The 15,714-nt window shown below is 29.6% G+C and overlaps 1 protein-coding gene across 1 annotated transcript; it reads left to right on the top strand.

Moving 5' to 3' along the window:
* Nucleotides 1–3,859: 3,859 nt before the first annotated feature.
* LOC114312274 (protein STRICTOSIDINE SYNTHASE-LIKE 10) lies at nucleotides 3,860–11,002 on the top strand. The gene is made up of 3 exons (XM_028258493.2): nucleotides 3,860–4,460; nucleotides 7,183–7,449; nucleotides 10,261–11,002. Exons 1-3 carry the CDS (start codon nucleotides 4,024–4,026, stop codon nucleotides 10,835–10,837), a joined length of 1,281 nt encoding a protein of 426 aa, XP_028114294.2. The 5' UTR covers nucleotides 3,860–4,023; the 3' UTR covers nucleotides 10,838–11,002.
* The last annotated feature ends 4,712 nt before the right edge of the window (nucleotides 11,003–15,714 follow it).

The following is a 15,714-nucleotide window of genomic DNA, read 5'->3' as shown; positions in this document are numbered from 1 at the left end:
TATCAATATCAAAACACCAGAATTCACAAATCCAAAATACAACTTCAAAACACATTACACTATACGACAAACAAAAATCAACAAAATCAAAATCAAACAAACAAAATTCGCCAAACACAAACCACATATCACGCAAATTTGCTTATATATATATACATACATATATGTCGACAAAATACAAACCACATACACACACAGACATATATATATATATACATATATATGTATATCTATGTATCGACAGATACATACATACACATACATATATCTATCACCAGAGAGAGAGAGAGAGAGAGAGAGACAACGTACGAAGATATCGCCTGTACACACAGATTCAAATCGCACAACCAGATCCACCTCACAGCACAATGAGATCGACCACACAGCACAATGAGATCGCCACAACGAAGAGAAATCGAGATCGCGGAGACGAAGATTTGATTTCCTTTTTTTCAACGAAGCAAAAATTTGATTTCTCACGTACATATAGATCTCAAAACAAAGGGTAACACAGTCATTTAAAAATACGAAAATAAAAAACGGGACCTCTGGGTATAAAACTAAAAAAACTGTGGACCTATTAAACTATTAAAAATAAATTGGGATTAGAAGGGAAATAGATCCCCTACATAGGACTAGATGGTAATTTTCCCAAAAAAAATGATTGGCCCATCTTTTACTTGCTTTGCTACGGTACAAATCCCTGTTATTGGTCAATTTTAACGTGTCTTTTTCAGCATAATTATTTCGGCCACACAATTTTCCGTTAAGGGAATTTTATATTACTTTTGTTTTTAAGATATATTATACATACATTATGAGATTTTATAATTTTAATACCATTTCGTCCTATAATTAAGTTATTTTTAGCCATAACTAAAGTATCATATTAGATCATACTTAAAAATCAGTTTTTTACAAGTAAAATAATAATAACAATTGATCATAAAAGTTATAAATAATATCACAATGAGTGGTAAAAAAAAATAATATAAAAAAATTTCAATCTAACAATCAAAATGAATTATAATTACATACCACTTAACTCATAATGGAATTACAATATATATATATATATATCATACACCAAAAAATAATTATGTATTATTGAATTTTTTTTACGTTATGTGATGGTTAGAGAATGATTTTGCTACAGATGTTTTGTGAGAGTTGCTATTTAGACGGAGATATTACAAGAATAATTACAATCCTAATGCAATTTTGAATATCTTTTCAACACACTTTATAATTATTCTTTTTTTATATATGTTTTCCATAATTTATAGATATATCATGACCTTCCAACTGCGTTTTCTTAAAAACGGAATGGCATTTAAGTGTAAATTTATCATGTCAAACCAAAAGTTTCACCTCATTAGTATAACTAACAAATGTATTGACCCTTTTAGAATTGACCATTAGGACAATTGATAAGTTACTTGTTAATGGGACAATTTCATAGGGGACACTAGGCATCCACACAATTCTTCTCTTAACTAACATGACAAGCAAAATTTGAAAAATAATGTTTTTTCAAAATTTTCTTATCTTGTCACCTCATTCAGGGATTGTGAGAGAAATAAATTATATGAATGTAACACTGTTAGATTGGATACTCTAATTTGATGGTTATTAATTTATGCAATAAAATTTAGGGAAAATTCTATTAAAAATATCAAAGTTTGAATCCTATAACAAAATATGCCTTGAGTTTTTAATTTTGTTAATTTAAATTCTCATCTTTTGATTAATTTTCAATGTAAACTATTTGTCATATAGTGATTCTAGTTTAGACCCGATCCGTTGATATTTTGTATTCGAGTTTCATTGTCTTCTATAATTGTTCATGTTTTGTTTCTCCTTATTTCTCATTGAGTTTAGTTATTGGAGTGTCTCGGTTGCATTTGAAACAAGTTGGTAGCTTGTTTCTCAAAACTGTTGTTGCCCATGATTTTGCCTCTTCGCTCAAACGGTGATTCTTGCGCTCAAGCAATCTTTATGAACTTTCAGTACTTTTGCAGGTTTGCAAAGACACTAGGAGATGACATTTTTAGTTTTCAAGCGGTCTTTCCTGTGCCCGAGCGGTGTTGGATTGAGCGGTATTTCTTGCACTTGAACGAGGGTCCTCTGTCTGTAAAACTTCTGAGAGTTTGTATTCTACGCTCGAGCTGTCACTTCCTACACTCGAGAGGTCCCACTTATTGTGTCTAGTTGCTCAAGCGACACTTTATGCGCTCAAGTGGTCGGTGTGTATATCAATCCGTAAAGTCACACTCTTGGCTCACTTTTTCATCTCTCTCTCTCTCTCTCTCTCTCTCTCTAAACATTTCAAAACCCTAAATTGAGACACTCTCTCTCTAAAACTCATATTCTCTTTACAAAAATACATAGATCCGTTGGTTTCTCCACCCTAATCCCTTTGTTAAAAAGGTAAAGCACATCGGGAGCTTCTTTTTAATCAAAGCAAAGTTGGTTTTTGGTTTCATTGAGTTGCAATCCTTGTCCTTCCTTGTCTTCTAGCTTGAGGTAGGGATATCTTTGCACTTTCTTACAATTTTTAATTTAGTTATTTGTGTTTTGAAAAAATATTGGGATTTTGGGATTTTTGGACAAATCTAGGAGTTTTGTTTGAAATCAAAAGAGGGATTTTCAATGAATTGTTGGAAATGATTGAGGAAATGCATTTATTGTGGAGTTATGATGAAAAGATGGATTCTTATCATTGGGATTAGTTTATAAAGAAAAAGAAGATTTTGTCCTAAATTTATCGAATGTTGATTTTGTAATGATAAATGAAATTGATGTTGGAAATGTGGAATTGGATTGATGTTGATGACAATGGCGGAGTTGGATATGTATTATCACTCCCATCTTAAAATTTTTGGAAAGTTTGTTTTTATGAAAATTATTTATCTGTTTAGAGATATCTGTTTTGAGCTATCGGTAGAGGATAGCTATAATTGTTGTATAAATTGCATAAGAATTAGGTAAATTGAAACTAATTTCTTATCCATTTGCATTGAGTATTGTAACGTACTTTACACATGGAAAATGTTATTGTTTTGAGAAAAATGAGTGAATACATTGGTGAATCTGGGTAGGAGTGTAGATGTGGTATTATGTTAGTCTATGTGTTCTCACTGAAAGTCCATAAACTCGCATGGTTAGGTGTCGAACCTTCCGGTTAATATCGGCAAACATGACAAATTGATAGTACTTGTAGCCTGTTTGCAGACACGTCCTAGAGATTCCTAGTGTTGCATTCACTGTCCTTCTATTGTAAAGAAATGGTTTTATGAATTGTGATATAACCTAACATTGCATGGTTTTGGAAAGAGATGTAAAATATTTTGATACGAGCATTGCATTTGTATTTATCTTATATCTTTGTTAAGATTCATAAGCTGTGTCAGAGTATTTTTACTAGGTTTTGACTCACCCTATGTAGGAAAACCATTTTCAGGTGTTAATAATATGCATCTGCAAAGATAATAACTTGGGAGGACTTGGAGCTGCAGGCTTTTTTTTTTTTTTTTTGTATATTGTTGTATTTATTTTATACAAATTTAGGACTTAAAGGGCATGTTTGATTGGAAGGATTAAAGCATAGGATTGGGATTATTAATCCGTGGGCCCAATCATCCTATGTTTGTTTTGACATTTTGGTTTAGGATTATTAATCCAATGGATAATTAATCCAACAAATTTGTAGGATTATTAGTAATGGGGTAGGGGTGGGATAACTAATACCACACTAATTTAATAGGATTATTAATACCTCACTATTAGTGTTGTGAATCAAACATGGCCAAACTGTATTGAGCATAAATTCACTTCTTGTTTGGGAATTTATTTTTTTGGAAAATCCCTCTGTCAGAAAACACTTTTTAAGTTGATTTTCTTTACCATAAAAAACTATTTTTACAACGAAACAAGATCATAAATATTCATTAACTTTCCAATTTTTTCAGAAAAAACACACACACACACACACACACACACACATGAAAACATACCAAACAGATGAGGCCACAGGTTGCTTACAAGCCATTAGACAATTTATCACCACACAATTGTCTTCTAGTTTCCCTCCCCCTATATATAGCCCTGTCTCTATATACACTTTTTGCTGAGACACACACACAAACAATGGTTCATTTGGTTTCTCTATCCAAAGCAATGAGCTCAAAGCTCTTCCTAACCACATCAACAATTCTTCTATTATCAGTTTTTCTCTCATCAATTGATCAGATTAAAATTGTCTCCGATTTGTTTCAAACCCAGAAGTTATCTGCTAGTGACAAGCATATCATTCCAATTGTGGACGCAGTTGGGCCTGAGAGCTTGGCCTTTGACCCACACGGCGGAGGTCCATACACGGGTGTATCGGACGGCCGGATCATCAAGTGGCTACAAAATGAACGGCAGTGGATTGGTTTTGCTGTGACCTCTCTGCATAGGTATGCCCTTCCTTATCATCATTATCAACCTTCTGCGTTCATATTCATTTAGTATGGAAAATTATTAAGCATGTACTATAGTCTACATAGTAAGAATGGTAGGCGGGTTAACTTTTGTTTCTTAATTTGTTAGTAGGTGAATCAATATTTACTTTTTTATAATTTTTTTTATTACTTGATTAATTTAAAATTATATAAATAATATCACATAATATTTTAAAATTACTTGATATTATATCCTAGGAGGATATTGAACTGGTAGGTAGGCGTGCAATGGCAGATTTTGGAGACTGGTGGTTACCAAAAAGTAAAAAAATATATACATACATACTCAGTTGTAAATATTGTCTTTAGAGGCTTTGTGTATTTGAGTGTTTTTTTTTTTTTTTAAACCATAAATGCTTTAATAGCCCAGAAATTTTTTCAAAAAAAGTGTTTAATATTGAAATATAACACAGATTTAACCTTGATGTAGTGTGCATTATGTACAAAATAAATTTGATTTATACATTTCAAATTTTGAGTTCTTAATGCTGTGTTTGGTTGGGGTTTTTGGGGTGGGATTTGGAAAAGGAATGAGAAATGTAATCCTATTTATGTTTGGTTATAATAAAAAATATATGGGAAAAGAAAGGGGGTGAGAAATAAATAAATAAATAGGAGACCTTTTAGGACATCAATTCTATTTTATAACCAACACAACCAAACATAGTTGGGATTTGGAATTCTATTAATTCTTTCTTCTTTTCCTTTCATTTCCATTTCCCTTTCCATTTCCCTTCCCAAATCCCCAACCAAACACAGCGTAAATAGGCAACATAATTGTTTTTTTTCTCTCTCTCTCTCTTTCTCTCTCTCTCTTAATATTATCCCAAATATATATGTCAATTCTAAATAAGGGTAGCTAATGGATTTGCTTGACCACATAAGGATTGTAATGTAGCCTTCAATCCCTGAGGGACCTAATTTTCCTGGTGGGGTCATATATTATGTATTTATAATGTCTTTCATATGCACCACTTTTCAAATTAAGATATATGTTTCCCTCTCTTATTAGATTTCATCCAAACAAGTTTTAAAATAGTAATGCAATATATACCGAAAATCTATGCATAAAAACTCTCACGTGAAGGAAGATCCATACATGTGAGACTTATATGAGACCTATTTTCATATGAGGGTTTCTATACATTTTGTACATAAATTTTCTGTGTCAAAATAGTATTTCTCTAAGAACATATTCATTGAATGGAGGAAATATTGTTTAACAATTTTTCAACTACTTAAATGACGACAGAAACTTTAATTAGATTCTTGGAGTTCATCTAATTAAACCAAAAATCAATAAATGAAGGTGATTTCTATAGCCACTTTTAATAACTACACTACTTGAAAATGCAACAGAAACTTTTAATTGAAATAAAAATTGACAATGCAACAAAACAAGTAGAACATTATGTGAGGATAAGAACATTTGAACCTACAACTTTTTACAATCAAAACTATTTATGTCATGTTAGGTCATCAATTATTTTAAACCTATATTTATTAAGAAATGCATTCAACAATGTAAATCTAGCTAGGGGTGTACAGGGATCGGATTGATCCGGTTTTATAATAATCTAGGAATCGAACCATTTTTTATGGTTCTAGAAAAGTTGGAACCATAACTGAACCGTCAACATGTGAAAGTGGACCAAAACCGAAGCATAAAAACTAGTTTGGTTCAGTTCGGTTTACAGTTTTAGGAGTTTTATATAATAATAAATATGATATGTATTTTATGTTAACAAACAAATTAATAATAATTATTTTGGTTAAATTGGTTAGAGTTTATCAATTTTACAATGATGGCTAGTGTTCAAATCTTATAAAAAAAACATTTTATATTTTAATTTTTTATATAAAAAATAATAAACAAATATGTCACGGTCCGGTTCAGAATCGTAACCAAAGGTTTGAACCGAGAACCGGATCAATTTGAATGGTTTCACCATTTTCAAAACCATAACTATTACTGAAAAAATCAGACCAAACTGGCAGTTTGGACCTGATTGGATCAGTTTACCAGTTCCACTTATTTTTTTGAACATCCCTAAATCTAGCTAACAAAAATAGGATGGGAAAATATATACAAAATGATATGGAAAATTTGTATCTGTTCATTTCCAACCAAAAGATCAATCAAAGTGGTTTATTATTTCAAAAAACATTACTATCGTATCATGCTGAGATTTTTTTTGTTTATAATGTTTATGGTTGCAAATCATTTCCTTTAATTTGATTAGAAGAATGGAAAAACAGAAAGTACATCTAGAAACAACATGAATGAACTGGAATGCTATTACAGAAGATTACAAAACCTTTTACATATTCTCACTTCTTGTTCTTTCCAATATTGGAATGGAATGTTATAGCTCTATTTTCTTCTAATTTTGGAATGGAATGGAATGTTACAAAAAGGCTTCATGGGCCTGGTTAGCCCAAATAAAGCAGTTAATTAATCCAAATTTTGCATCCCACACCCTTGTAAGTATTGTTAAAATAAAATAAAAAAACAAAATTGATAATTTAATTTGTATCACGATGTTTTCTCTAATAAGAGGTCAGTGAATAGTAGAAGCTACCCCACTACCACTGGGGTTTTCGAGCCCCCAACTAACCATATGTCTCTTTTATTTAAACATTATAAAATCCCAATTCACATTTATTTTGGTTTCAGAGATGGCTGTGAAGGTTCACATGACCATGAACAAATGGAGCACATTTGTGGGCGCCCATTGGGCCTCCGGTTCGACCAAAGGTCCGGCCATCTCTACATTGCCGATGCATATATGGGCCTTGCCATTGTGGGCCCTGAGGGTGGCTTGGCCACCAAGGTTGCAACAGAGGCACAAGGGATTCCTTTCGGGTTCACCAATGGTTTGGACATTGATCAGAGAAGTGGAGTAGTGTATTTTACCGACAGCAGTTGGCGTTACCGGAGGAGGTACATTCCTATCAATTTTATTTTAGATTAATGAATTATTCACATAATTTTTCCCCTCTAAATCTCTGAATGAGGGGAGGGGGATGCAGAGGGAAAAAATTGTGTAGATGAATCATTATTGTTTATTTTATTTGCTTTTGTTTTTGTTTTTTTGTTGAGTGGTGAGTAGATGGGACTAAGCCCATTACCAAATTGTTACATGTTTAGAATTAGGAATGCAATTCAAGCGGGTTGAGAGGTTATTTACACCTAGTCAAAGTTGTGTTGAGAGCTATCTTGGCTCGCCTAAGTTTGAATTATAACCCAAGGTCGTTTGCTCAAGCTCGACACGAGTTAGGCTTGAATCATACAAGTTGCCTGGATTGTTCGAATTATATATAAATCTGATTTTTTTTTCCTTTGTTTTAGTGTAGCTAAGTTAATTAATTTGTTAAAATTAAATTCTATTTATATATTTTTTTAATGAAATCATTAATAATATTAAAATAAATAATTTATATAATGTGAGAGATCAGAATTAAGTAACCATTATATTGTTATAGTGGTTTTTATGATTTCATAATGAGAAAATAAAAATATACGATTTTATTTTGCCAAACTTGTATATATAATATATTCAATATGATCTAACAATCTAAATTACTTTCATATTATCAAATAAATAATAATTCATATGTATATTTAATAAGGGAGCCGTTATTCCCACTTCAATTTGCTCTAAATACATTTCTTTCTTTTTCATTTATTATATATAGTTACATTAATATCCTTTTATACAAAATATACTCTCTAAAAAAATCAAAATTTTAAGGGTATTAATGTAATTATGTATAATAAGGACAAAGAATGAAATATATTTGAAAAAAAAATGGCATGAGAATAGCATCTCCTTTTAATATATATATATATATATATAATTCGGACTTTGAAATACTCGAGGTGTTTGGTGTCTTTATCCAAACCTGTTCAAATTGAATTCAAGTTTCTAAATTCATGCTGAATTTAAAAATATTTTATCTAAATCTTAAAAAAATTCAAACTAAACTCAAATTGCTTGGTTCAACCTGCCCGAGTTACACTTCTATCCAAAATTAGTGAAGTATAGTGGGGGCGTTTGTTTGACCTTTTTTGAGCTAACTTATAGCTTTTAACTTTGAAAAAGTTATTTTGAACTGTTTGGTTAAACTTATTTCAAACAGCTTTTGATTCTAATAACTTATTTTAACTTAAAAAAGTTGATTCTGAGAAGCTATTCACTTTTTACTTTTGATTATCAGTTTCTGCTGTGGATATGTTAATTTACAGTTATACTCTTAGATTTTTAAATTTTTTTAAAAAAAATAAAAAAAAGACCCAAATGGATTATTATTATTATTATTATTATTATTATTATTATTATTATTATTATTATTATTATTATTATTTATGAGAACTGTAGACAAGCAGTAAATAACAAAAAATAAAAATTAATTGAAAAAGCTACTTTACAGCTTATTTAGCAAACATTACTCAACAATTTAAATTTATAATCCAACAGTTACACCAAATAAATTAACAAATTTTAACTAAAGTCATAATGTATAATCTGTTAAGTTATAATTTATAATCTATTTTAATAGTTACACCAGACGGACCAGTATAGGATGGGCTGACTTCAGGTCTGAGGCAGGCTTTTAGGTACCCACTTCTTAATTTAGCACATTCCAAGTGTTTGGATGTAGCCAAAAATAAAAGAAAAGTGTGTTAGGCTTTTGAAAAAGTTCTTTTCAAACATTGCTAGTTTTGGAGAGTCCAGCAAGTTTGAAGTTCATGTAGGCTTAGCTTTAACAAAAAGAAGAGGCTTTCCTCTTGGACTAGTGTGTCCAGTTGAAGGGGGCTCACTCAAGCCCATTTTAATTATCAAATTGTTTATCTTGCAAGTAGATTATTCATACAAAAAAAATAAATTGATCGAATATTAATAGTCATATGATTAGATTACATATGTGTTTAAAAAAAAAAAAAATAGACCGTGTATTGTTAAAATAAAAAAATTGACTTATTTTTTGTATAATAAATGTAATATAATCATGTAACTACTGATATCTATTCCACTTAATTAAATATAAATAGTTTAGATCACAAAAATGGACTAGATATCAATAGTTACATGATTAGATTGCATTTTTTTAACAAAAAATAAATCAAAAATTTAATTTTGACAATACATGGTCTATTTCTTTTTTTAAACACAAATATAATCCAATCATATGACTATCAATATCCAATCAACTTATTTTTTACATAAATAATTTTTTTGAGAAATATTAAATATAAATAGTTTAGACCAGAAAAATGGGCTTGAGATGGTCCCACAACCCTTCGATTAGTCCTCCGGTTTAATTACTAGACTAGAGCGAAGCTTAGTACTCTACGTGCAAAAAAAAAAAAAAAGATGGAAAACCTTGTATCGTTCTAGGAAAATTGACACAGTGATAAAATCACACGTTTTTTCACTACATGTTAGAATCATGCAATCAAAATCATGAAATTTTTTTCCTTAAGTTGGAAAGAAAATGAACTTCAATCACTCATGTGTTTCTAGAATTTAATTAAAATTAGCATTCATAGGAGCTTCAATAAAAATAGAAATGAATAAATGTAATTCTATCACCCAATCTAGTGATCTCAAGAACCATAACATGTTCCATTGGAGGGCATGTGGTAAGCTATGCAATGTTTAATTATCAAACTCTTCTTCTTCAATTTAGTGTAAAAATTTATCTGTCATTTTCACATTAACATTAAGAAATTGTACATGCCAATTTGCAGAAACTACATCTCTGTGATAGTTAGCGGCGACAAAACAGGAAGGCTAATGAAATATGATCCAAAAAGCAAGGAAACAACAATTCTTCTTGAAAATCTCACATATCCAAACGGAGTAGCACTAAGCAAAGATGGCGATTTCATTCTTGTTGCTGACACCACTAATTGCAAAATCTTGAGATTGTGGCTCAAATCATCAAAATCCGGGATAGTTGAAGATTTTGCCCATCTCCCGGGATTTCCAGACAACATTAGGAGGAACCTCAAGGGAGAGTTTTGGGTCGCAATTCATGTGAAGAGATGGAAGATTTTGAAATGGCTTCTCTCATATCATTGGGTAGGAAATACTTTGATTAAATTTCCTTTTGACATTACAAAATTATATTCATATCTTCCAAAATGGAGAGTGTGTGGATTGGCAGTGAGGTTAAGTGAGGATGGTGAAGTGTTGGAAATATTGGAAGATAAAAGAAGAAATGGATGGAAATTTGTTAGTGAAGTTGAAGAGATAAATGGAAGTTTGTGGATTGGATCTATAAGGATGCCTTTTGTAGGGATACAAGAAAGAGTGTCTCTATGAAGAGATGGATTGTTTTGTATTAATGGTCCTATATTGTAAAGGGAAGATAAGGAGGAAATAGAAATTAAAACTCTACTACCACCACCTCTAAGTATAAGTTGAGAAATTGGTGGAAAGAATTATGAATGTATTTATGATATGTAGTAAAAATGGCAAATTATACCAGTAGTGCCTAGATTTTGTCCTTTGTTTCGTTTTGATTTTTATATTTTCTATTAACTCAAATTTGACCTTTAATTTTAGATTTTAATTCAATTTGGTCTAATTAAATAACATTATCCAAATTTTTGAAGGAAAATGATCACTGAGTTGGTTGAACTTAATTAATTGAATTGATTAAGTTTATAATTTTATTCTTAAAAGCATGATACATACCACTTCTGTGTAGATTTTTCATAATAATAAAAAAAAATGCTAGCAGTTGTAATCAATTAAATTAAATTGAGATAAAGTTATAAATTGAAAATCAAAATATTGAGCTGATTAAAATTACAGAGATTAAAATAATACATAGACCAAAATATAGACTTTCAATGTAATTTGCAAAATTAATCCATGCAAGTGGGGCATACAATGAACTTGAGATAATTGTATTAAACTAGCGTTATGCCCGCACAATGTATAGGATGTGAAATTTTACAATTAGCTTTTAAGAAAAATATTGGATAAATTATACTAATAGTCCCTATAATTTAGGATTCGTGTCATTTTAGTTCTTAACTTTTCAATTGTAACATATTTGACCTTGAATTTTGAATTTTATTCCAAATAAGAACAATTTCACATACTATTACTCAATTTCAAGGACAAAGTCGTCAATTTTATTAAATATAAATTAATTTGACAAAACTAAATGTCAAAAAAGGATTTTTAAATTTTAAAATTACATATTTATTTAAATTTTTTTTACCAAATTAATTTTTATTATATGTTTGGATAATGATTATGTAATGGGTGGTTGTTAGACTTTTAATTTGTAATCGAAATGTTTAATATATGATATATTTTTAGTTTTGATTTTTTTGATTTAATAGATTGATTTAATAATAATATCAAAGTTGTCACTATATTTGATTTTTTTAAAAAAATATAAACTAATTTAATGAAAATAAAAACAACCACCCATTACATAATCATCATCGAAACACATAATAAAAATTAATTTGGTAAAATAAATAAATAAATAAATGTGTAAAAGATTTATTAATTTTACATAATTTTATCTTTAGTGGGTACAAATAATTTTTTAAAATTCATAAATATTTTTTTAACTTTTATTTTTGTCAAATTAGTTTATATTTTATCAAATTGACAACTTTGCCCTTAAAATTGAGCAATTTTATTTTCAATTGTCCTTATTTAGAACAAGATTCAAAATTTAGGGTCAAATGTGTCAATGTTGAAAAGTCAAGGTCCAAAATGACATGAGTCCCAAATTATAAGGACAATTAGTGTAATTCAGCCAAAAATATTTTCAAATCCATAAGGCCATGTTTGTTTTGCGGCTTAAGTGGCCGAATTGGACTACCATGGTTGTGGGTCCCATACACAACATGTTTGATACTGAAATGGGAGGGCGAATTGATATTCCAAGGGACTTAGTAATCCCCCTCAGTAGGGGGATTAGCTTGGTTGGATTTTGGATGGATTAGAAAAATAGTGAGAGGATTAAATCTATTTTATATAAATCTTTTTTTTTTTTTTTAACTAAGTGCTCCTATTTGTTTTAATATTTTTTTAAATTTTTTTAATATAAAAATAATTTATTTATTTATTTTATGTAAAAATAATTTAACATCCTATCACTCACCATCTCCTATACTATCATCAAAATAAATACATTTTTACTTAATCCCCTCACTAACAAGCCATACATTAATAATCTCTTCACTAACCATTATCTTACTAATAATCTCATCTAACCTAATCTGCCAAACAAGCGTGGCGTAAAAGTTGAGAATTTTATGTTTATGAAAAACAAAAGATTAATAACAAGTTATTTCAATTTTTAGGTCTAATCTTTAAGAGTTTTTCATTATTGTTAAAACGTGTGAAATGTCCCACAAAAAATAAAATAAAATAAAACAAAACAAAATAAAATAAAACATGTGAAATGAGAATTTTATTGTATAGTTTTCACCATCTTAGTATAGGTGGAATTCAACACTTAAAGGCCAATGATTCTTTATGCCTAAATTTTTATATTCTCTTATCCGTCTATCTAAAAACCTTACAACTATTAAATTATTAAAAATCTCGAGTTGCTGTTTAATTGATGTAGTTCTCGTTTGGTAAATATTTTGGAGCTAAAAAAATATAAAAAGACAAAATAAGTTATATAAGTCAATAAGACAAATGTCACATTTAAACCATAATCATTACACTTTTTTTTTTCTCACACAAGTTAAAAAAACTCAAAAACAAAAACCAAACAAGGCTAAAATGACAGGCTAAAAAAGTCCCAACACAAAAAAGTTGGCTACCGTAGCCAATGCTAAACGAAGCTGTAAATGTTTTGGAATTGAGAGACATTTAATGTGTTTGATTTCAGTTTTCTGAATTGAGTTTTTTAAAAATTGGGGTTTTTTTTTTTTCATGTTTTTTTTAATTATTTTTTCATGAATATTTTTAAAATTTTAAGCAATTTTTTGTCTTTTTAAGTGCACCTTATTTAAATGTATCTAAATAGTAAAATATTTATAAAAAAAATATTTTCAAAAATTAATAAATATACAAAAATATGAGAAATGTACTGAATTTTTATATTTTTTTTTTTGTATTTTTGGTATTTAGTAGATTTTTTAAATATTTTTTTTCACAAATATTATAATTTTTTAAGTGTATATATACTAGGTCTATCTAAAAATTAAAAAAAAAATTACTTAAAACATTAAAAATTCATTGAAAATATAAAATACAAAAAAATAAAAGTAAAATTTTTTAAAAGGTGTTTGTTGAAAATCAAAACCAAACAAGCTGATTGATATTTGGGGATAGAGATCTCGTGTCAATCTTTAAGATTAGTATTGTGTAGGGGTGTAAATTTGGTCGGACCCATGTCGGGCCTCACGGGCTCTCGCCAAAATTCGGCCGGGCTGGGCTAGCCCATGAACTAGAAAATTAGGCCCAAGCCTAAGGAGTATTTGGGCCTTGGGTGGGTCGATGGGGCAAGCTCGGGCCGAGTCGATGGGCCTGGGCTCAGGCTCGGGCTCGGGCTTAGGCGGGATTGAACAAATTTTTTGTTTTTTTTATTTATTCTACCAAAATTTTATTATTTTTCATTAAAAAAGACATTGGGCCTCGGACAGGTTGGGCCTTGAGTGGACTTAAACGGGCCAATAGATCGGGTCATAGGCCAGGCTAGGCTTCAAAATGATGGCCCAAGCCCAGCCTTAGGGTCTCGAGTTAGGCTTGGGCTTGGGTTCAAACGGGTCTAAACAAGTCGGGTCCACCTCAGACTGCGGACGGGTTTCAAACCGTCCAAGGGTCATGAACCATTTTTACACTCTTAGTATTATATCAGATTGCATGGAAATCATTACAAAAAGTTACATAGATCATTTACAGCAAAAACTAATTTAATACTATCAAATTCTCAATTTTTCCAAACAATTAAAAAAAAACTTGTGCCTCGTAAAGGTTTCCATGAAAGAGGAAGAAAATATAAATGGAAATACAATTTGAAGTGATCATTCAAAGGGGTAATTGCGAACCGCAAAGGTAGGAGATAATTATTGAATAATACTAAAACATCATATGACATTATTTATTTTGTATCTTAAATCAATCATGTGGTAAGAAATTTTATGGGTAAAACATATTAACTCATCTATATTAAATAGCTAAGAGATAAAAATTTATCCAATTAATGTGCATTACGTTTGTTTATTCAGTGAGATATCATGTAAATAGTGCCATATAGTAATTTTAAATAGTTGGTTTTATTATTGGAAAAGTTGAGTGAATTCTTATTTATTTATTTATTTTTAGTGTTAATATTTTTAGTCAAATACAAACAAAATTAGATTTTTTTTTTTTTTTTTTTTTGGGTTACTTGATTAGCTAAAAAGTAATTGAAAAGGTGAAAGCTTACTTATGGTAGATATTTTTGACATGACATTATAATACGACGTGAAACGTATACGAAATCACCTGGATAGGGTTGACTGTTTTCTATCACAAATAAGTATATGACACGGTCCGATAACACAAATATTAAAACAAGTTACGGTATTGTTAAATTTGCATAACATGAAATTGATATGAATAATTCGTTTAATAAATAATTAATTATATACTTTAGTATTATTTCTACTAAGGTGTATGTAAGTCCATTTATCTCATTAAAAGGTATGTAAAAAAAAGTTTTTGTCTATATTTTAGAGTTAATCTATCAAAAACTATTACAATAAGATGCAAGTTTATTAAATTAGGAAAATAAAATTGAGTTAAAATCAAATATTCTAATGAATAATTTTATTCAATAGAAATTAGTTTCATTAAATTTAACTTTTATAGATATTTTTTTAATTTTTTCACACACTTGATAATTTTAACTACAGATGAAATGTTTTGACATGACACATTAACACAACACAAACTGTATAGATTAAAAAAGAAACGATACAATAACACGAAATAATAAATGAATTGAGTTAAAGCTGAGGTAATTCTAACACGAATCAAAATAACACAACATAAACACGACCTGATATGACACGGTGCTCATCCCTATTTTCTACAAGACTTTTTTTTTTCTTGTATTAATTTGTTTGATATATAAAAATGTTTGTTGAGTAGAACATATGTGACGGTTTGTTTCAAGTGACCGCTTGAGCAGTGAAAAAACTGCTCTGGCGGAGATCAAGTGTTCCCAG

Source organism: Camellia sinensis, chromosome 12 (genome assembly GCF_055761805.1).
Source record: "Camellia sinensis isolate YWXY chromosome 12, ASM5576180v1, whole genome shotgun sequence".
NCBI lineage: Eukaryota > Viridiplantae > Streptophyta > Magnoliopsida > Ericales > Theaceae > Camellia > Camellia sinensis.
Note: the sequence above shows the minus strand (reverse complement) of the source record. Positions and strands in the feature narration are given on the sequence as shown.

Coding starts and splice junctions, on each gene's coding strand:
- LOC114312274 (XM_028258493.2), top strand. CDS start 4,024: ATGAGGCCACAGGTTGCTTACAAGCCATTAGACAATTTATCACCACAC. Junction 4,461..7,182: donor GCTGTGACCTCTCTGCATAG/GTATGCCCTTCC, acceptor TTTTGGTTTCAG/AGATGGCTGTGAAGGTTCAC. Junction 7,450..10,260: donor AGTTGGCGTTACCGGAGGAG/GTACATTCCTAT, acceptor GCCAATTTGCAG/AAACTACATCTCTGTGATAG.